Here is a 22,227-nt window from a genome sequence, read left to right as displayed (position 1 = left end):
AAGGGGAACCTAAATATAAGTCTCTGCCCACGGCAGGGGGTTGGAACTAGATGATCTTTAAGGTCCCTTCCAACCCAAACCATTCTGTGATTCTAAGCCATGCTTTTTATAGCACTTCTGAAAACAGGCAGCTAACCATCATTTATATTTACATCATAAAATGGCTCTCAAAAGCATAAATAAACTCACGCAATCCCAGATGCTGGAGTGTCGGGATAACCTACACCAAGGAGCACGAGCCTGAAGGCCATCTAAGGCCATTTATTACATCTGCTTTCAGAATGGGAAGCAAACTGTGAAACATATTAAGACTATCAGTCTTTTAAAAGTCAATCATTAGTAACAAATATGGATTATCTTAAAGAAATTGAATTCAGACTTTGGAAATGAAGTTATGTACAAAGAAACAGAGCATAAACAGAGCAAAAACGCTCTGATACATACTGTCCTTTGAAAATCAAGGCACATAGCATCCTACCCCAGCAGACAGATACAGGGCAAAGGAGTTTTACCCTGATGTGGAGAATGAGCACTTACAATCACTCAGTTCTGTTTGCTATGGCAAAGCATTAACCCTAGAAAATCCCAGCGTTCTGGTGATCCCTGCGCTCTCCAGATGCTCCAACTGTTTTAATGCCATGACTCAGTTTCCTTTTGGAGGAGAACAGGACACAGGGTGTTGTTATATTTAAACCAGATTCCGGATCTCTTAGCAGATAAGATCTGAATAAAGGTCAGAGCATTGAAGGCAGTAACTGTGTCACTGACCGGAATATCATCTGATGGGGAGAAGGAGGAAAGCCAGGCGAGCATCAGCACACTTGGGTTGTTTTCTTCCCCTGCACAAGGCCAGGGTGAAGAGTCTTTGTTTCAGATGTGATACTGCTGAGCTGCACAGCTCATGCTTCTATACATAGAACTGGTAAGATATACACCAACATTAAAACTGACTCCAGCTCTGTTGCTAAGGAACTACAGCGGATAGCTTTTTTGGCCTTCTTCATTTATAAAATAACCACTCTGCCCTATGGGAGAAGGAATGCAATCTCTCAAGTCCCCCAGCGCCTTGTTCTCGTTTTTAAATGAACACAGGAAGATGATCGAGAACGCTGGGAAGTGTAAGTGATCTCCATTTTTAAGATGCCCTTGAAAATGAGATGAAAAACGTGGTTTCGACAATCAACTGCTGTCGTATTTATTAATCTTTCAAGCAGCAGCTTCCTTCCCCTTGGCAACAGTGAACTCTGTGCCGGTGCTTCTGTGCCTCTCCTGCAAATCTTGCTCTAGAAAACAAAACCAAACACCAGCCTCTGAAAGCAGCCATCATTTATTCAGGTTATACTGGAGTTAAACTTGGGAGTTTAGAGTTGAGCTTCCGGCCCCACGCACAGAAATAGCCTTCTAAGCTGTGGCAAGTGGCCAGTGTAAATATTTGTTGTATTATTTGGGGGGGATCAGCAATATGGTGAGTGCTTAATAGATAAAAATAAGCCACATGAAGGCAGAAAAGGCGATGAATCAAGAACCATATGGCAGCTCAACAAAGCAAACAGAGAAATGATATTGTTAAGAGAAGACTAACTTCTCCAGCAGCTGGGGAAAGATCAAGATTAGTGAAAGCAGTGAAATCACCCAGTTTGAAGCCAAGGTCACTGATGGGATTTATGGCTTTATCCTTTGCTGAACATGAAATACCCAAATCATTTTCTTCTGGAAATCTACTCCCCCCACCCCATTTGGGCTCTCTCATTTGCTGGAGGCTTTTACAATTCCTTCCTTCTCACAGCTGGTTGAACAAGGGAATCTTTTGGCAAACTAAAAAGGGGAAATTGATCGCCCTACACAAACTTTCCTGCACGTACAATTGATTTTTAATTCACTGCCTTATTTCCAAAAGGACTCGGCAATAAACTGAGTGCTGAATGCGGGATATTGATCCCTCTAAACAAGGGCTTGGATCAAAGAGTGATGCACGTTAATCACAACCAAAGAGATTATCACCTTTTGTCTGGAAACCTGTGTTTAAACTAAATTCCCCTTTTGTAGCCATATCCCACCTTAGACTTGCCAGCTGTACTGCACCTTATAATCTAGTAAACCTGTCAGCTACTAAGGAACTGTAATTCTATGCAACTTTTAAATAACAACTGTTCTCTCCCAAGCAGAATAGTCTCACCCTTCATCAGTTACTGTGAGGACTGAAGGTTCTTTTACATCCAAGTCCTTAGATAAGCTACAGACAAGACTGTACATTCCCACTCTCTCAAACTGAAATCACATTTATTCATTCTTCAAGATCCTGCTAAACCACAGCAATTTGGGTTTGGTTCCATGGTCAGCAGTTACCGATTGCTGAAGTCCAGAAGATGTTCATTGAGTCTGAACCTTAACGTTGATATTTTGTGGGTGAGGAATTAAAACTAAGCAGTAACTCAGACCTTAACCTCCTAAGCCCACTCCATTACTCACATGTAGCCCTGCAATGCCATCTCCTTTTCAAACATCCCTTGATGATTCCCCACCCCCCACTATTCCAGCGGCTCCGTTTCAGTTTTGCTATGAATTACATTTTCTATAGCTGCCACATAAACAGTAAATAAAATTCATGGTATTTGTGCCCCAGTAAGCAGCTCTGTCTTCCAGCATATCAGAAAAGCCTGGCTTCAAAGGGCTGAGCAGTGAAAACAATCATTTCAGGAGCAGATACTCCAAGAAGGGCAGATGAGAGGCATTTAAAGATGATTCCAGGCAAAGAAGCCAAGCAAATCAGTACATGTGTTTTGCATAAGTAATTGCTTGACCAGCTACACTGGATTACAAACACTCACAGACACGTTAGGGAACGAGTCTGCCATATCCTGTCATTTTTGGCAGAAGGACCTCCACTTGGATTGTATGAGAAATGAGCTTTAAGCCAAAGCCAGGTGTTTATGAACTTGTAAATCCATGTACATGGCAAATTAGGGCTTATCACCAGCCAGGATTAAGTATCCCTGCTCAATATTTAGGAGGTTGGTTGAATGTAGGTTACCTCAGCTGCTCTACATCAAGAGCAATGTCAAGTATTTAAAGGGCAGCGTATTTCATGATAAAATGTATTTTCAAGGACATCATGGTGTGTCATCGATGGTTCTGCACAAGTAAAACACCCTCCTTCCTAAGGAACACTTAATTTCCTATGGGGAATTCAGCATCTCTGAAAAGATGGGACCAAGCATAGAGGAAAAAGGAGAAAGCATCCCAAGGAATAATGCAAAACTATTGTTTCACCCAGATTCTCCTTATCTTTAGAAGCCGCAGCCCTGAATTTCCAAGGTTGTTCCATCAGCCTCACCAGTGCTCCTCATAATCCACATCTGAATGGTAATTAGGAGCACAGGTCCATGCAGCAACAGCATCCCTGTGCAATAAACTGCAACGCAGCAGCAGCGAACTCTGCCTGTAGCTAGCATGCATAAGTAAACAGAATTAATAACTACCCAAGTGTGGACGGGTGACTTAATCTGTTTCGATTAGATGCAGCTCAGCCCGAGGCCTTTGTGTTATTTAAAATGTGTTCATCATGTTTAATTAAAAACCTAATAAACTAGAGGCTCTTTTAGTTCTGATTTATATTTCTCTTCTGGAAGCTGAATTGATTTTGTTAGTACTTTCGATAAAAAAAAAGACAGAAAACCCCCTATATTCTGACTAAGGAAATAAAACCGTGAGATTAAATCAGGACTGTTCTGTGAAGAACACTCCGAATGAGTTTATTTCCTTCAACGTTTCTAATCCACAAGGTGTACCAGGATTGAAAGTCATTTCCAAGTTCACAAAACTTCAGATGAACATTGCATCCTGTGTAAATGATAGGGTTTTTATCTGAAATAGAAGTGTGCACAATAAGCTCGTTTCTGGACCTGGAACAAATAGAAGGTCAGAACTGTACTGAACATCACTGAAAGGATAAAAAGGCATTTTGCAGAGAAGATTTTGTCCCCAGAATGGGTGGAAATTCTGCAAGGACAATTTTCCCTGGGAAATATTTCCACTGAAACCACGCCAGGAAATAGGGGTGTTCAATTTAACCTCAACTGCAAGAAGGTAATGACCACAGTTCCAGATTTGGAATCTGTGGAAAGCAAAGCAGCGTATCACCAGTTTAAATACAGGCACTCAGGTTTGTTGTACCTGTTCCCCATAGACAAACTCCAAGCCTGCATGTTTCAGAATGCAATTTGAATGTCAGTTTTGAAACGTTTCCAACTGGAGAACAACTGACTAGCACCGTTCCAGGCTTAGTAGGGAGTTCCGATGGCTTGCATCAAAAACGCCTGTACTCTTGTCAAAGACGGAGACAAATTCAGAGGTGACCATGAGATGCAGAGTAGCTCTCGCTCACCTTTCACTCTGGAAATCCCTTGTTGAGTTTGAGTGAAGCATCTTTCTCTCAGTGAGTTGCAAGACAGACAGATGGTAACTACATCTTGCTTGTGCTACAACCTACCAGCGCAGTGATGGGTAACAGTGTTAGAGAGGCTGGGTGCCACTAGCTCTTGAGACTAGAGAAGATGGCTGAAGAAAATGAAAGGAGGGAAGTGGCTACTCTGCAATCCCATTTTAGCAGAAGATACCCCATAGAACACATGCCCCATGGCTAAGTCAGCTCCCCTTCCCCAGCTACACGAGCCTTGCTCAACAGTGTCACGACCCATGTCAGATGGGGCATTCAGTGGTAGGACACTTGTAAGAGGGCACTGCCACCAGCTGTATCAACACAGGAGATGTGCTGCATGGCTTCACAGGATCACAGATCGGTTTGTGTTGGAAGGAACCTTAAACCTCATCCAGTTCCAAGCCCCTGCCATGGGCAGGGACCCCTTCAACTAGAGCAGGTTGCTCAAATAATGCATTTACTCAGAACTGCGCTGCCTTCTAGCCCAACACTAACAGGATTCCACCGGATAACTGCTGCTAGGTATCAGTTTATAAGGTGCATGCCTATAAATGCTTAAATACAGCATTATATACAATGGCTCAACAAATTTGTCCACAGAAATAAAATCATGAGCATTACAAGTGAATCCAACCCCCCCTTCACTGGAAATTGATGCTGTCAGGTGGAGCATGAGCCTTTATAAACAGGAAGCAGCTGCTGCTCGAGCTGCGTGTACAGGCATCAGTAGAGAAGTTACTTCAGCCCCTTCTGTTAGGCAGTGTGGAAGCCTGGTGGTCACAGTATGCTTCTGAATTTACATACTGGAATAAGAAAGGCTTAAAAATAGCCACAGGTTTCAAAACACGAGGGAGACAACAAACCTCTGTCTCCATATTCACAGAGCCCTCCGTTTAATTCAATCACAGGCAGATTTTATCCTCTGTTTAAGTTGATCTAAACCTCTGTAACCACATCAGCAGGAGTCAAAACAACATCGCTTCTATCCGTGATTTTAATCAGTTTGATCACTGCAAAGCAGCTCTTGCTTGACAGTTTGGTCACAGGCGAAGCTGCTTTAGTTAACAAGAGAGGCTTTATCTATGGGCAACAGATAGTCCACAGAAAGTGTTAAAAGCTTCATAAATCAGTAGGTTTTCAGTGAATTTGAGCTATTCATAGTGTTGTATCACAAATCCTACAGAGACCTGGGCTGGGCACAGTGTTGCCAGCATGTGCACAACAAAATCAACTCCATGGATCATCCAGCACAGTGGAAATGGACTCACTCAAAATGCCAACCGAGTTAGAGATGTTTTGACTTGGGGAAGTATCAAGTTTTAAGGGTTACTCGGTACCAGGTCAGTTCTTTCCCTCCATTAACATGACTACACTTCTACTTGGGATGCTCTGCCACCTTGCCCAGTTACCTGTCATTGCCACAATGCTACTTCCCCTCTGCTCTCTGCCCAGCTGCACATCTTCCCTGCAGCAGACCTTTTCTGAGGCTCATCTTAAGAATCTGGCAGAAAATCAGCTTAACAGGGGACTTCTGGGGTTCTAGAGGCATGGCAGCAGGCAGAACATGGTCACAGGGTTATAGAAAGGCAGGAATGGAACAACTGAGACAACAAAAGCCATCATCTGCATTATTTCAACAGGCCACACAGCACAGAGCCATTTCTCAGTTCAGGAGTTTGAATGACCAAGCTTTGTACCTGGAGTGGTACCTGCTTATTTATCCAAGCTTTAAAAATTAAGGAAGCAGGTATTTTCTAGGCCAGCACAAACAGGGCCGTAGTTTGAACCTAGGTCTTCCACTTGCCTTAGAAGCCAGTCTCTTGGACTACCAGCCACTACTGAGCATCTTCCTGCTCATCACTTGCCGCTATGAGATGGAGAGAAGACACACGCTTAAAGCTCTCACCAAAATTTAATCATTTGGGCCATACTTTTGGTTTGACACATCAGTGTTCCCTGGAAAACGCTTGTGGAGTTCCTATACAGCTCTATGTATCACACAGAGAGTCCTCCTCAGTTTCAGAGCCAACAATAAGGAACCCTCCCTTACAAGCCTCAGCAGTGCAGTGCAGCTGCTTCAATCCGGAGGGGGTTTCAGCCAGTGCCAGGGCCAGCCCTGCTCTGAAGCTGTGCAGGTGGAGCTTAGCTGGCTATAAATAAGAGCACGGTTTGATCTCTGGCTCTGCTGAGGCTGGAGGGCTGCCAGATGTTTCTGGAAACTTGGATAGAACAGAACAAGAACAAATATGATAAAATGAGCTGAGACTGACAGTGATTTATAGAGTCGATGATCGTTATTCTGCGCTCACTTTGCACTTCTGGAGCAGTGGTTTACTTCTCGCTAAACTTGGCTTTTTCCGTTTGTGTGGCTCTATTCTTTATCATTTAACACGGACAAATTCATGTCAAAAAGCCCTCACATGGCGTTCACAGCACGGTGCAGCTGATGGAAAAGGAAACAAGGAAAGGGGGAAGAATCTACACAGGAAAACTGCACGTGGGACTGTGCAATTTAACCCTGAAGGTGGGAAAGGATGTACGCAGAGAAAACAGAAGTTAACACAATACAAACTTCCCAACAGGGTGGAGCACTCCGAGTGCTTGTTCCTACCGTCTGCTCCCGGAACAAAAGTCCCTTTTACGACAAGATAACTGTAAAACTGATCAGGAAACTGTGTTATGGGCTTTAGACGTCTCTCTGCTTTGCTGCCCGTGCTAGCACATGATCCCCGCTCACTCGCCGTCACCACAGGGGTTCTTTGGTGGATTTCAGCATAAGCCAACTTTAATACAGGTTTATGTGAGCTGGCCTAGCCCTAATCTAGCTTTTGCAGAAGGTGTGCATAAGGGGAGAGCAGGCACACAGAACTCATTGGAAGAACTCCCTAAAAGACTTCTAGAGCTTAAAACAAAGTCTCTGCAGCCACTGTCTGAATAATTAACAAGTGCTGAGAGCCCATGGAAGTTTTACCCATTACGGATCAGTTCTGGTTTACAGCATCAATGTCAACTGCAGCAGAGGATTACAAGAGCAAAAACCCACTGATTACGACTTGAAATACATCACCAAATAACTAGCTAAAAAATGCATTCATTCAAAGGGGGAAAAGAAACAAACAGGAAACCCAAACTCGTCACTTTTCGCTGAGCAATGCTGTCTTGCACCATAGCAGACTTCTTTCCAGTTATATACCTGTTAAGTATACATGACAAGATGGATTTTTATCCCACTTATTCCAATACAGTATATAAGAGAAGGAGCTTTTCCACAGTGAAATATAAAAGCCATAAACAACTCAGGTGGTCTGTGATAAATACTTCATCATAACTAACTCCCAACCAGCTGATTCCCTACTTCAGTACACGCTGCAGCCTAACTATTGAGCTAGGAAATAGAACGTTTTCCCATTCCCAAACCAAGCGGTGCCTGGTCAGCTCCTGTCACCCCACATGTTACCTCGCACAGGGATCCCTTCTGTGAAGCTTTAATTAAGAGCAGCATTAAAACAGAACCCAGTTCTCAGCTGTAACCCAAATCAACTGGTTCAGCGCTTCTCCTGGGCACTGAAAACGCCCCGGGTTCACTTTGAACAGGCAAATGTGTGCTGGCTTGAGCTGCAAGGGCCGACAAACAAAGGGTTGTAACGCAGCAGCCTTCGGATTCCAGCCGCTGCCAGCAAATGCCTCTCGTGATGAATGCGCTATTTAAGAGCGTGTTTGTTTACAAGGCCTCAGCAAATGAAGAATGTGTAATTTGCTCCCAACTTCCCATGATTTATTGCAGCTCAGAGCCCCACAGAAAGCTGGTTCATAAGCACGGCTGCATTGTATCAGATGGATAAAAATGAAGCCAGCAGAAACCTCACAAAGGCAGCAATTAAGTTGTAGAATGAACCACAAGGAGCACCCCTGCTTGATGGGTTCTCACACAGATACCATCTCCTCCACATCTGGAAGCGTACCCATAAATAAATACATGTGGTACATGAGTGTGAAGGGCTTTCCCTGCAGCAAGCCCTCTCTGTCAGCTACAGCTTTGCTGAAGAGGTGCCTTTCTTGGGTCAAAACTATCCTTTCCCACTGATCATAGTGCAGAACAGCATCATTTAGTAGGCTAAGAACAGTAACGTTTCAATCCAAAGCCATGCACCCCAAAAGCCTCAACCTCTGTCTGAAGGGGAGAATGACATGTTTAGATGTTCCTTCTCTGCCTGCACAACCCCAAACCTAGAACGACAAACTACCAGCAGCCATGGGGAAGAAACAGCACTATGACTATGAGTAAATTGATGAGACTTGCAGTGTACTGGGATGTTAAATTGTGTGAGCCTCAGCAATTCCAGGTCTGTAACTGTGAGGCCCAATAACACACTGCACGTTTACTGCATGCCCCAAATTCATTGTGTCCATACGTTACTCTGGGAGCTGCACAAGATGGATGTACCCTTTCAGTACAGTTTTGGAGCCTGACAATTCCTACATACTTTAAAGTAAATGTGGATGGCTAAATCCCAGCCTTCAGATAATCTGGTTTTGGTCTGCTCTTCGTCAAAGGTTCATCCATCAAGAACTATGCCAGTAAACACTTTCTAAGATTCCACAAGAGGGGAAGAAGGGACTTAATCTGTTTAGGAGAAGCACTGATAGCCAACCTTACACCAGGCAGCTTGAGCTGACACTGAAATCCTCAATACCAGCAGGAAAAAAAACAGGGACAAGACTTTGTATGCCTTTTCCATCTTGTCCTGCTTCAATTAATGAACATTAACAGCTTTCCTGGACGTGAAAATCAACGTGAAGTTTAGGGTCCAGAGTTTTGCAGCTATTCATTTACCTCATGGCATCCACTCAAGAACAGTCACTTCATCTTCTTCTCTTATTCTACTATTGGAAAGGTATTCTCCTCCGTCTAATAGTTATGAAGATCAATCAAGACCCCACTAACTCAGAATCGTGCAAGAAGATCATCCTGTGCAACAAATTATTTGCCCATAAAGACAATGTCTTGACAGAAAGGAAACTAAGAGAAAGAAAACAGCAAGAGAAGCAACATGAACTATAAGGCTCAAGGGAATAATTCATTTCCCTACCACTTCATCTTCAGTCCAACACTTCTCAATCAGTTTTGGCACAGGTTTCTTCACCAAGCGCTGCAGGGCTTTTCCAGCATCATAGTTACTTTCATGTAGCTAAAAAATAAAGAAGACAAATAGATCATTCAACAGGATTAGCAGGGATCTGATATTGGAGAAAAGCCACTAAAAGGGGCCACAGGAGATGTCTATGCCTAATGATTTTTATTGTTGATATATGAAGTGAAATTTAAACCAACTGAAGGGTAATTGGGATTTCATTAGTAGAAAAAACAGCATTAAACCAAGTGTGCTTTTCCCCTTCCTTTCTCTCCCAGATAACGTTTGAGCCCATAAAGCACTGAAGATTTTTTGGTTCACTTTAATGGGTTTTTGACATCAGAAATTCCAAGGAAAAGTTAAAAAAGCTCCAACAAAAGAGTTTTCCAAAGGATTTGAATTTTAAGCACCGGATTTTGTTCAGATTAGCAGAAACAACTGGAAAACCTCACATACAAGATTGCAAATCACGGGATATCGTGTTTACCCATCCAGAAAACTCTCTTGCAGAGATCACCACGCTGTTGGAAAGGAAGTACAGAAGAGAAACAAAACCTCTACAGATCGCTATAGGAGTACATAAAAGCAAGTAGGGATGTCTGTAAGCTGACCTCACTGTCACAGCCCATGGTGTCCCTTATTTCCCCCCATAAACTGGGTATCTATATGATTAAAAGCTGTCTGAAGCAGGCCGTAGACATTTAAATCAGGGTGAGGCAGAGAAACAACTACACTGAAAAATGCATTAAACGATGAACCCGGGAGAATCTCCGGCTCTTAACTCTTGATAGCAAACATTTAGCACGCTGCAGATTTATAGCCTGTCCTATCTTCAAAGTACAGTGGGATTTGAAGGCCTGAAGCACCAGTGAGGAACCTGCCCTATGTCTTCTGGAAATGAGCTCCAAGAAAAAGAAATATTGCAGGGATGGCAAAACCTGAATTATCTTCCTGTACCCAAAAGGGAGAACAATTTGCATTCAAGCTTCCCCACACGACAAGAGGCAGTTTTTCTCCACAACGTGCTGAGCAAACCAAAGCTTCAAAGCTACAGATTACCATCACAGAATTGAACACTCTCCAAAGTCTCTTCACAACAGGGACACCCAAAACATGATTCTGCACATGGATTATCTCCTGTTTTTCCTTCCCTGCCTGAGCTGTCTGCATCCTCATCTCTAGAAGCGTCCATGCTGCTAGACCTGGGCTTCAGCAGTCCCAGAGAACACTGCAATGAGCATTGCAGAAATGCAGAGGACCGGGTTAGCTGTAAGAGAAGTGCACAGCCCACAGTCACACTGCACACCTCTACTGACAGGGATGAGCACATTACCAGCTGTATGAGGGGAGAAATTAGTACATTCTGTGTTACGTTACAAACTGCCTCAAATCTATCATCAGTAGGAACAGATCTGGAACTACTGAAGGTGCTCTCCCACCTCCCCCAAGTTGCTGGGGCATCCAGAATGTTTCTTATACTTGAAAGACTTCTAAAGTAAGTGAAGTACATCTAAAAATCAAAGGTCACTACTGGGCAAAGCCCTCTGATCATTACCTGCAGTGTGTTTGGAGAACAAACAGTAATGTTCCCTTCACCGGCAGCCCGAACAGTTTTTGTTCCTTACCAACAACTAAAATAGCAATAGCTTACAGGGTGTTACTGCTCTAAAACAAGTGCTTGGCTAATATAATGGGAACAAGAAAGCAAACTCTGCCAGAGTGTTTTTCTATTCACTTTCAGCTTTTTATATGGCACCTACAGGGAAGTTAAGATAGTCTGTGCAGTAATTTAGAACTGTATGTACTAATGCAGGGTAGCCATAGGAAACAATGCCTCACCTTCCCAAAACCAACCTCCTGCTCACCTACATTCTTCATCTATCTGATCTCTGCAAGCCACTGCCAAGAGATGCACAAGCACATCAGAGCCATCAATAGCACCTCACATGGCTCTCCATCAAGGAGATGCACCTCCTGAGATCTCTTACAGACACCATGGCTTTCAAACCTGCCACCATAGAGTCCCGTGTCCAACAGAACAATGGCTTGTCCATCTGCCTGGTGACTCCAAGAGTGCTAGCTCCCATGACTGCACCTCCATGCAAAGGAAACAAGATCTCAGCCCATCTTACATCAGCCACGCTCAAGTGCTAAGAGTCAAAAGCCGGGCTCACAGCACCAGCGCTAACACACCTCAACAGCCTCAAATGGTTTTTAACTTGCCTTTTCAAGGCTCCTCTGGTATGCAGTACCTACTTAAAAAGGCATGAAAATATGATGTTGTCCTTTCTACTGGGTACACATTAATTTCTCCTCCTTGTTTGCTCTCCAGCACTGGGACCAGATCCATCTGAACGAAAAAAGAACTGTTTGTTTTGCCAGCTCACCTTACAAATGCTTTCTTTCTGTGCATGCCACTACCTAGAAGGGTTTTTCACTTAGGAAATCTGACAGTGTTGAAGAGAATAGTGCTTCTGTTCCTTTTCCCTCTTTCCTCCCTCTCAAAACATGCTGCAATGCCAAAGCCTCTTTGCAATTCGGAGGGCATCTTTCTTTTGCCTCAAGGACAACACGTGGTTTTTTTCCCTGGCAGCCCTGTTGCCCAAGCAGTTCAATCTGCAAGAAAACATAAATCAGACATGCCCAGAAAGAAGGGTCTGGTTAGGGAAAACCAGAAGGGTTTCCAGGCCATCATCATTTCGGAGAAAATGTTACTTTTAGCAAGCAAGAGAAGTAAAACTTGAATATGGAGAAGCTTTTTTCAGTGCCAGGAGGAGAATAATGCAGCAAAAAGGCAAAATGTTTTCTTATAAGGGCCAGAGGTAAATGTACGTGTTTCAATCTGGCTCATTCTCTGCTTATTACTTTTGGTCATGTAATATATATAAAAGGACTTCACTGGCAAGCTACTCAACCGTATAAATAATAGTTGATGATGACTGCCTATGGTTTCATTAACTTCTGGTCAGATTCCTCAAGGTATTCCTATAAACAGTACATTACCATCCTGCCACCTAGAGAATCACCAATTTTAGCTGTAACTCTGCCATCCAAGTGTTGAAGCACCGTAGCATTATGTATGTACCCTACTGCAGCAAAAAGGAGAGACACAAACGTGCTTCGAGAGAGAAAATCCAGCACCTTCTGCATCACTGGGCAGATTAAAGAAGAAATTCTGCACGTGCCCGTGTCCAAACCCCTCCTCTCTATTACAACAGCCATTAAAGGATCACAGGCAAGCCTCATTGCCATAAGGTCTGCACATCACCACAAGGTTTCAAGTTCCTACTACAGCTCCTCAGCAGAGCTGCCATTCTCTGTGTGATGCTGCAAATAAATCCTCCTCTTGGCATGGCTCAGCTGTCAGGCACCTCTGCTCTGTAATGAACCCATGAATTACATCTTGCAGCTCTGACATCTCTGGTCTTGCTCATCAAAATATTGTTCTTCAATTGTAATTTATAACTTAATTTAAATGTCCCTTTTACCGTGACCTTTTAAGATGGGAATGGCATTGCATCTGGCAGCTCCTGCTTCAGCAAGGCATCCTTTTGCAATTACAGTCATTATGATCTCTGTTGAAAAGCACATCTGAGTTAGGCTGCATTCATGCTACAATATTAAATAATTGCAGGCCATTAAGAATGCTGTTAGATTCCAGAGTCTCTTTCTCTAAGGAAAAACACTGCTACTATAGAGTGAGAAAGTAATGCTGAGCTCCTCTGAAATGTAACCCAGAAAAGCCAATAAAAGCAGAAGGGATTATTGAGATGGAACACATTTTGTGCGGATGCAGGCATGTCCAGCACTGGAATTCAGCAGTTCCCCAGGCTCTTCCACTGAACCATCACTGCTCAGAAATCACATCACTTGTCAGGGAACAGGGATATAAAACCTGACCTGCCCAATACAGAATCCCAGACTGCTTTGGGTTGGAAGGGACCTTTAAAGCTCATCCAGTTCCAACCCCCTGCCATGGGCAGGGAACACCTTCCCCTAGAGCAGCTCGCTCCAAGCCCTGTCCAACATGCAGTAAATATTACCAATATCACAAGAGCATCTCAAGACTCAATACAGAGGAGCCAAAAGAAGATTTTCACTGCTGCCAAGCAAGGGATTTCAGTAGATTGGAAGAAGATGGTGTTTGCTTGGTGCTGCGCTGTCAATATTCAAATAGCATCTCTACTGAAGCACCAGTTCTCTAAATCTCTGCAGGCTTAAGAACAAGATATTTATGAGGGACTTCCTTCTCTCACTGTCTTGACACTGGCCAAGATACCCAGTAGCTCTCTGTACAACTGCAGCATGCTTAAGAGCATAGAAAATGAGGGAAGAGAGAAGGAAAAAGACAAGGAAAATGACAAGCAGAACAAGGATTACTGCCATGTGGCTTGAGTAGCGAGGCCTTTTGGTGTAATTACTGTAATCCAAGAACCTAATTTAATACAAAATGGAATTCAGGCCACATCTTTCACTAGCAAAGTTGCCACATTTCAGTCTGATGCAGATGCTCTTTATAGCTATGGACATCCTGCCCTACTATCAAACGGAATATGCTTCATTGCAAAGAAAGGTGAATCAGTAAAATCTATTTACAAATGTAGCTTTCTTTAAAGTGCTCATCCTCCAAAATGGCAAGATTTGATTTTTATCAACCAGGTCTGATACCCAACACTAGCCCCAAATACCTGTCAGACCCAGGAACTTCCTTCCCAATCCCTAGTTCAAGTACAGCCTCCTCCCCATCTGCCTCAACACCAAACAATGTGGATCAGACCTAGATACACCGTTCTCAGACGGCAGAACTACTTTGCTGAGCTCCCTCTGGTACCCAAGGACACCTCGAACCGGTCCAGAACCTGAACTGTCCAACAAGGAGACTGTGCCCACAAAGCTTGTTTTGCTCTCACAGTTAACTGGGAAGTTGTCATGTATAACCAGTTGACACAGCTTGGCCTGCAAAGGAATCTGAATCTAAAAGAAGGTGACAGAAGTCAGGAAGCTGCTTCAAGAGAAAGTAACTACTGGTTCTGGTGGTTTGCATCTGATTTGTGGCATCTGGAAGCTTGAAAACGTACAAACCAGTGCCAATGCTTTGCAAAACAACCCCAAAATAAAAGCAAAACACCCCCAAACAACACCCCAACCCCCATGTAACTCCAGAATACCCCCCAAAGGAAGTTCCATCTCTTTCCCCCCAATTCTAATCTGTTTTAAGCTTCTAAATTGCTACAGAGTGCTCTAAGATGCTAATGATGGCGATTAAGAAGCCAGATGCTTGTGTTACAGCCACTCTGCACACCCTGGTACTGCCAGGCTCTGCCAAACAGCTCAAACCCAGGTGCCAAGGACAGAGCAGTAGAGGGAGCCAGATGTGCCAGCTGTGCCATGTGCTCTTGTGGGCCAGTGCAACAGGCATGGCTGGTGCTCCACAAGCATCCAGGACAAGAACTTCCCAAATACCTGCAGAACTTGTACCAGCATTTTAAAACAAAGCTTTCAAAAGGCTGAGAGAGCTGGGCTGGGTCAGCCTGGAGGAGAGAAGGCTCCTGAAGGGGAGACCTTAGAGCAGCTCCAGTGCCTAAAGGGGCTGCAGGAAACATGGAGAGGGGCTTTGGACAAGGGATGTAGGGACAGGCCAAGGGGAATGGCTTTAACCTGCCAGAGGGGAGACTGAGATGAGCTCTTAGGCAGAAGCTCTTCCCTGTGAGGGCGCTGAGGCACTGGCACAGGGTGCCCAGAGAAGCTGTGGCTGCCCCATCCCTGGCAGTGTTCAAGGCCAGGTTGGACACAGGGGCTTGGAGCAAGCTGCTCTAGTGGAAGGGGTCCCTGCCCATGGCAGGGGGTTGGAGCTGGAGGAGCTTTAAGGTCCCTTCAACCCAAACCTGTTATTAGAGATTTGTGAAAGCGTTCTGTGAAAAAAATGAGTATTTTACATATTCCCAAACACATTCCAAGGAACCCTGGCTGTCATTCCTGGCCCTTTTTATCTGCCTGTCCCAACAGCTTCTCCAGACAGATTTCCTGACTCATCTTGCAAATGAAGCACTGAAGTTTTTTCCCCCAAAAGCAAGGATGAGGATGAATGAAAATTCAAAGTGGCAAAGCTGTCTTAGGCACTCGAGGTGGCTTCGTCTTCCTGCATGCCCAGGCAGGGAGCGATGGCCCCTGAAGTGCTGCGCTACCTCGTTTGAACCACGAGAGTAACTGTTAATTAAGACTCATCCAAAAGGAAAACCAGTAATAATAAGAAATGCTAACATATATTTAAATCATTTTTGATGCTTTCAACCTTGTCTGTAGTTAATGAACAAGAAAATCTGGTCTAAAGGCAAGTTAAAACAGGGACTAATTTGTCTGGGTGACATCTTACTTGGAATAGAATTTCCTTACACTGGATACATTATGTTTGTCACTATAATGACATGTTCCCATGTAAGAGTGTGTGATGAGAAGTCAGAACAATGCTATTACTAAAGAGAGATTTATACAGTATTAGCATATGATTGTTTTGTCTACTCCATGCAGCAGTATGCAAGGTGGACTGATGGTAGTTTCTTACCATATGAGGATAAACGGAGTTGCTGGCTCTGATCTCCCCATCAAAACCAACCACAACCTCTGAGACCCACTCTCACACACTCTGAGTTTGCACCCTGACATTCCCAGGGTCTGCTGTTTTATAGAACCGATGCTCACACTTACTGCTGAGCCAGAACAATGGGAAAGGCAGAACACTGAGAAGGAATTATTATCCTGGAGCTTTTATAAAGCTGAGACCAAAGCAGTAATTTAACTCCTTCTTGACCTGGATACTCTGAGAAAAGACCTGCAGAAACTCTGAACAGCAGGCATAGGTCAAGAGCAGTGCAGGATAAAAGAGGTCATGAGCTTCTGGCTTTGTATTAGTATGGGGTATAAAAAGGATCTTAAACCAGATCTGATGCTAAATCAGAGCTCTGGAGCACAGAGGCAAGGAAATGGGAGGAGGGGAAGGGCAGGAACTACACTAAGATTTACCCTGCTCTTACTCCACAGTACTTGCAGCAGTGGCAGCTCAGTTTATGGCCAGTATTCACCATAGCACCATTGTATTATTAAGCTTTTCTTCTGATAGCTCTAATCTGCAGGGCTTGGCAGCTCCGATCCTTGTAACAGGTCCTCATCACAGGGAGACATCTTCAAATCAATTCAGAAGAAACTTGCCCCCAGATAAAATATACTGGAACCACAATTGGCCATTTCTTACAAATACTTGCCCAACCTTTTCTTCCTTCTACAGAAGAAAACAAGCCACTGTGTCAGATGCTTGTGCTGTGCAAAATCAGGCAGTTAAACAGGCTGACTTGGAACAGGAATGAATCCCGAGGTTTTCCCCTCGATTTCCAAGTTTCACTTAGCTTGGAATAGACAAAAACAACCCCACAAGTGGCTGATTACATCCTGGCTCTCCTGCATGTTTTTCTCACTGAGGATCTGCACAGGTATCTTGTAAATACAGTGTTTTGAGGGGCTTTTTGCTGGTATTCTGAGCATTACAAAGTGATGCCTGTTCACGCTCAAAGCCCAAAAGCACTAAAAGAGCAAAGTGCGTTACTACTATTAATTAGGGAACTCTCACATCAAGCATGCTGATGCTCAGAATGCAATGGGGTTGTCCACAGTGACCCAAAACAAGGTTTGGGATACCTCAAATTAGCATTTCCATTTCCCTTTTCACTTGTAAGGAGGAGTTCTGCCTCGAAGCGATGTGGTTCTGCAGATCACAAGATGGGAGGAACTGGGTAGCTATAGGAATATTGAAGGGTTCCCATCATCTACCACCTCACTGATAAAAATGGCTTTATGGATTATGGGTCAATAATAAAACTGGTAAAATAAAGATGTACTCAATATGCATGGTTTTGTCTTACATGGCTAATAGTTTAAGGACTAATTCATCAAATAACCTTTGTGAATATCTGAAGCACAAACCCCAGCTAGTTCTAGGAAGTCAGCCCAATTCAGGAACCTGTTTCTATGGTCCTGTAACAGAAAAGACCTTCACTACCTTAAAGTATCATGGTGAAAGACTTTCAGGAACCAACATACATTCCTCCATACTCTCTGTGTGACAGCCAGCACTCATCAGGTGGGAGATGAACTCCTAAGGGTTAGAGTGACAAATGTGGCATCAAATCCAAACAGCCCAAAAGCCACCTGGCCCATTAGTAAATAATCATTCCACTGAGCTGATATATAAGTTGCATTGTGCCCTCCAATGATCTTCATTTCTATCTGGTATAATTAACAATCAATCACGCTGAGGGCTACAGCATCTGTTAACTACATAAATAAAACACTGGCAAAGGAGCTTGTCAGGAGCAATTTAGATGAAGTCTTGCTCTGAACTTTATTGGATTTCCATAATAAGAAATCATACCATAACACGTTCCTTACATTGCTCTTCTGAGTTGTGTATGATAATTTCTAACCAAAACCACAACTAAGTGCAGGGTGAGAGCCTCGCAGTTCAGCAGATGAATCTCATGGTTTAGGGTCGATGGTGAGCTACAAGGTAAGAAGGGTCCCAACTCTGTCAGGAGAACAGGTTAAACTGGTTTAAGTTACTCAGAAAGTAGGCTCTTGGAAATAAAATTCCTTCAAATATCCCACCTGACAGAACTATTATTCGTAAGAAAAGCCTATTCCAGTGAGCAATGTGCTCACAAAGTGAGCAATGAAAGCATCCCCGCTGCCTTCTAAAACTGCTCTGAACAGTGTTAGTACTCAGAGGAGAGTTTTGCAGCATGAATAAATCAACCACCACAGAAGCCTGTGGAGCTTTCAAGAGTCATTAAGGTCAAACCCTGCAGACTGTTGTTTCTTGGAAGTCCAACAGCCCATATTCAGACTGAGTAATGAATGGGAACTAGGCTGAAATCCAGCCTGAAGAAGAACAGAGGACTTGCACCACAGTGCCTACAGAAGAGAAACTTGAGCAACGTTGAAGTTCATGAGATGATTACACCCCAACCACAGGGTAAGTCTTACTGCTATACACTACAACGTCACACTGAGGGGAAAGGGAAGTCAGGACAGCAGCAGAGTTAGTACACATCCCCAAACAAGATTTAAGAGGATAAGAGTTTGTAGAGTGCTTTCATTTCAGAAGTGTGAAACGCTCCCCCGTTCAGGAGATAAATCAGCAGTGATCTGAAATAGATGTGCACTAGAAATACAAAGAGAAAAGAACCATAAGAACAGAAACAAAATCATTTGGGACTAATCTAAGTCTCAGAAGAAAGAAGTCCACAAGTGCAACTGCAGGCTCCTTGGAATCCCAGGTGATTAAAGGATGTATTAGATAGTGAAGCAGTGAAGTTAAATGGATTTTCTGCACTAGCCTTTTATTATGGATGATAAAGGGAAAGAAATTCCAGTTCCAAAAGCTCTCTGATGATTACTGGCCTTAACAGAGATTTGAGGCTCTAAGAAAGATGTCAGAGGACAACTTCGGATGTTCTAGAGTGGTGAGCCATCAGAATCACACAGCATCCATCCCCAGAGAAAGGAAGGACTAAAGTGTCACACAGGTAAGAAACAGGATGTGCAATACAGAGTTAACTGCAATTCTTGCCAAGCACTAAGTCTTTAACACACTGGCTGTCTTTAGGGAAGGAGCCAAAGGACTAAGATTGACACATTCACCTCAGGGAGCAATGAAGACACACTTCAGCTTAGCCACTACCACCACGGTTCTCCCGCAGCTGCAGACAGGGTTTTGGGGGAGCAAACAACTGCAGATTTCCTGGTGTCACCAAAAAATATGGAATGACAGGCACGCTTTTTCAGCTTAACCTTAGAAAACCATTTCATGTATGATGGTTACTGATGACAGTGGCCCTCACCCTCCCCCATACAGTCAGTTGTTGTGGCTGCACTGAAATTGTGTAGGCATCTCAACATACCCTTACAACTACATAACCACTCGGTAACGCTTTATTTACACACACTGTGTTTATGCAAGAGAACATTTGGGTACATGCATCCAAATATAAACAACAAGTAAGACTGGATCATGAGTGGGACAAACTGCAGACAGTCATTGCCACATATATGGCACTACACAGCTCATGGCATTACGAGTCTTCCTCCTGGGAAATAACTACTGTTTTCCTACAGCTAGAAGGTAGCTGGACTGAATGAAAGGACAATGAGTAACTACTCCAGCTGGTGTACTTGACCTGAGCAGCTTCCCATACAGAACATTCACTACCTGGCATCGTAAAGGTACCACCCAAAAGTTTATTCCTGATGTTCTATAGGTGACTTATGAAAATCTGGCATGGAAAGGAAGTTACAATATCCTAATCGCATATTGTGATCCCCAAATCTATTTCATCTGCTAAATATTTTACGCACTACACGCTTCAAGTAGCCCAAAAATGAATGGAAAGCATGTTCTTCCATGCAGTCATCTATATACTTACTGTGTTGAGTGCGTTAAGTGTAGTGTCATCACGGGAGGCTGCAACACAACCATCTTCTGTGGATCCTCCATCACACATGCCTGCAAAAGCTGCCATGCTCCTTTATGGTTTGAGGGGAAAAAAGTTTAAAGTCTTCAGCCACTGTTTGATGCACACATCATGCAATACACAAATAGTAGATTTACACCTTAAATCACCTATTTCAGGGCCTTGTGATAATGTGGAAACAAGTAAAAGAAGGCACCACAAACAGTTCTTATGCAAAGCTGAGTCAGCCCAGCACATGGAAAAACTAACTCGAAAGTAAAATCCAATCTCAGTGCATTTCATCCAATAAAAACTGGCACTGCAGCAGTCCCAAAGCCTGATCAGGATTATGGAAGACAGAACCTCCACACCTGAGGACAGTCTCACCAGAGACAGCCACCTTTTTGTTGTAAGATTAGTTTCATGCTGTTAGAAAACTGCAGATTCCCCCATCTCTGTACTCTTGCAAACTACAAGCACTTTACTCATCCTCTGCGTTATGATGAGGCCCACCAGTGCCATTAATCTACCAGGCAAACAGAACAGAAAGGAGTGACTGTAGCCACTGCACATACACAGTGGTCCACGTTTCCATTACGGCATTCTAAGGACACAGTAGTATCTTGGCTGGAATTACCTTGCTGCCCTAAGGTACATAAGTAAGTCGCAGTCATTGACTCCTGGCATCCACACAAGCTCTTCATGCTGTGTCACTGTGTCACCATCTGGGGAAGGAAATGGCTGCAGATCAGGAAGCTTAGCCTGGAAGAAGAATGAGGGTTCATACAGACATTAGTTGTGAAAAGTGTTAGGAGGATGCACAGTGTTATCAATAGCAAAGTATGTAAAGTCTCTGGAATACTGGGGTCTCACAGAAGGAAGATATTCGGATAACAGGGAGCAGAGCCATTTGATCCAAGTTTCCGAAGTTTGATGGGTCATCACTTCATCCAGCATTCCTTCATTTAGAAGGGCAGTTCATTTTCTGACAGCCATGGAGGGTTAACACCTCTCAGCACACCACCACCAGTGAAACCCTTCTGCATACAGACCAAGTGCAAGCGTGCCTGCAGAAATGCTACGGTTGGAAAGTAAACCATTTTGCACTGCACAGGTAGTCCTCTACTGCATAGAAATCCAACAATTCACCCTCAAAGAGACAGTTTTCATTTGCCAAAAAGATGCTGCTACAACTCCTGCTTCCCAAGCTAAAACATACACCTGTAACATCCTAATATGAAAGGAGGCAAGAACGTGGCTACCGTCTGTGTACCCTTTTAAATCAGTTTAAAACCCTACGCATTTGACACCAAGTTTAAAATTAACTCCTCAGCAAATCATTAAAACTCTAAAGAGAAACAAAGATACCTCCTGCAAATGAGATAGCTCAGTGGAATGAACTCTGCCACTAAGTATTCCACTGTATCCAGAGACCCAATTAGCATCTTTAGTCATCTCCTGCTAGGGGATGAGATAGCTGAGAGCCTCTTCAGAAACAGCTTTTAAGCCCTGTAATTACCTCCTATACTTACAACGCTAAACATATTTGAGAGGCAACATTTACACATAACCAGTAATTACAAGTCACAGGTTCAGATGTCTTTCATGTTCTGCTCTTTAATCTGTACTTTATTTTATTCCTTGCCTGGGAAAATGGGGATGTCATTGAACTTCTCTTCTGGAGAAGGATAAGCAAGCATTATAGCAGGATGAGACTTCTACGAGCTATGCATCCTAGTGACGGGGCTGCTTTCCGAGATGAATGCTCACCCTTGTGTACCCAAGGAACATGCTGGATTACTACAGTTACTCCCAAGAACAACTTCCTCTCAACACCTCTGGTCATTCATTTGTTAGCCAAGTCTTCATAGGAGAACATTTAGTAGAGACCCAATCTCCTCCTCCGGTGCATGTGAATTTTAATGACTGCAATTCTACATCTTTCCCTTCACTTGTGTCCCTATTTGCTGTTATGATACAAGCAGCAGTTTGAGGTATCTGTGTACTAAGCATTAAAGCAACCCCAACAGACCTCTAGCATTTGTAACACACACAACTTAAGGGAAATGAAGGCAACAGGTACTCATCAGAAACCACTGCTGGGATGTCAGGGTTGTTTCTGGTACAGATACCTTATTACCACTAAGGTGGGTGGAGG

At 43.6% G+C, this 22,227-nt stretch overlaps 1 protein-coding gene and 1 long non-coding RNA gene across 9 annotated transcripts in view; both read right to left on the bottom strand.

Moving 5' to 3' along the window:
- Positions 1–22,227, bottom strand: part of RERE (arginine-glutamic acid dipeptide repeats) — a 222,064-nt gene that overhangs the window by 63,217 nt on the left and 136,620 nt on the right. For all 8 annotated transcript variants that reach the window (XM_057432133.1, XM_057432141.1, XM_057432172.1 and 5 more), the window contains 3 exons: positions 20,707–20,831; positions 20,043–20,142; positions 9,529–9,627 (listed from right to left, as the gene is read on the bottom strand). In XM_057432133.1, the coding sequence (XP_057288116.1) occupies positions 9,529–9,627; positions 20,043–20,142; positions 20,707–20,831 (324 nt within the window). The remainder of the gene's footprint in view (positions 1–9,528; positions 9,628–20,042; positions 20,143–20,706; positions 20,832–22,227) is intronic.
- Positions 18,693–19,363, bottom strand: LOC130611465 (uncharacterized). The gene is made up of 2 exons (XR_008975240.1): positions 19,261–19,363; positions 18,693–18,781 (listed from the first exon to the last, which is right to left on the bottom strand). It is a non-coding gene; the product is annotated as an uncharacterized LOC130611465 (long non-coding RNA).

Source organism: Pezoporus wallicus, unplaced genomic scaffold, assembly GCF_028554395.1.
Source record: "Pezoporus wallicus isolate ANWC-B61680 ecotype Strahan unplaced genomic scaffold, APGP_CSIRO_Pwel_v1 contig_8006, whole genome shotgun sequence".
Classification (NCBI taxonomy): Eukaryota; Metazoa; Chordata; class Aves; order Psittaciformes; family Psittacidae; genus Pezoporus; species Pezoporus wallicus.
Note: the sequence above shows the minus strand (reverse complement) of the source record. Positions and strands in the feature narration are given on the sequence as shown.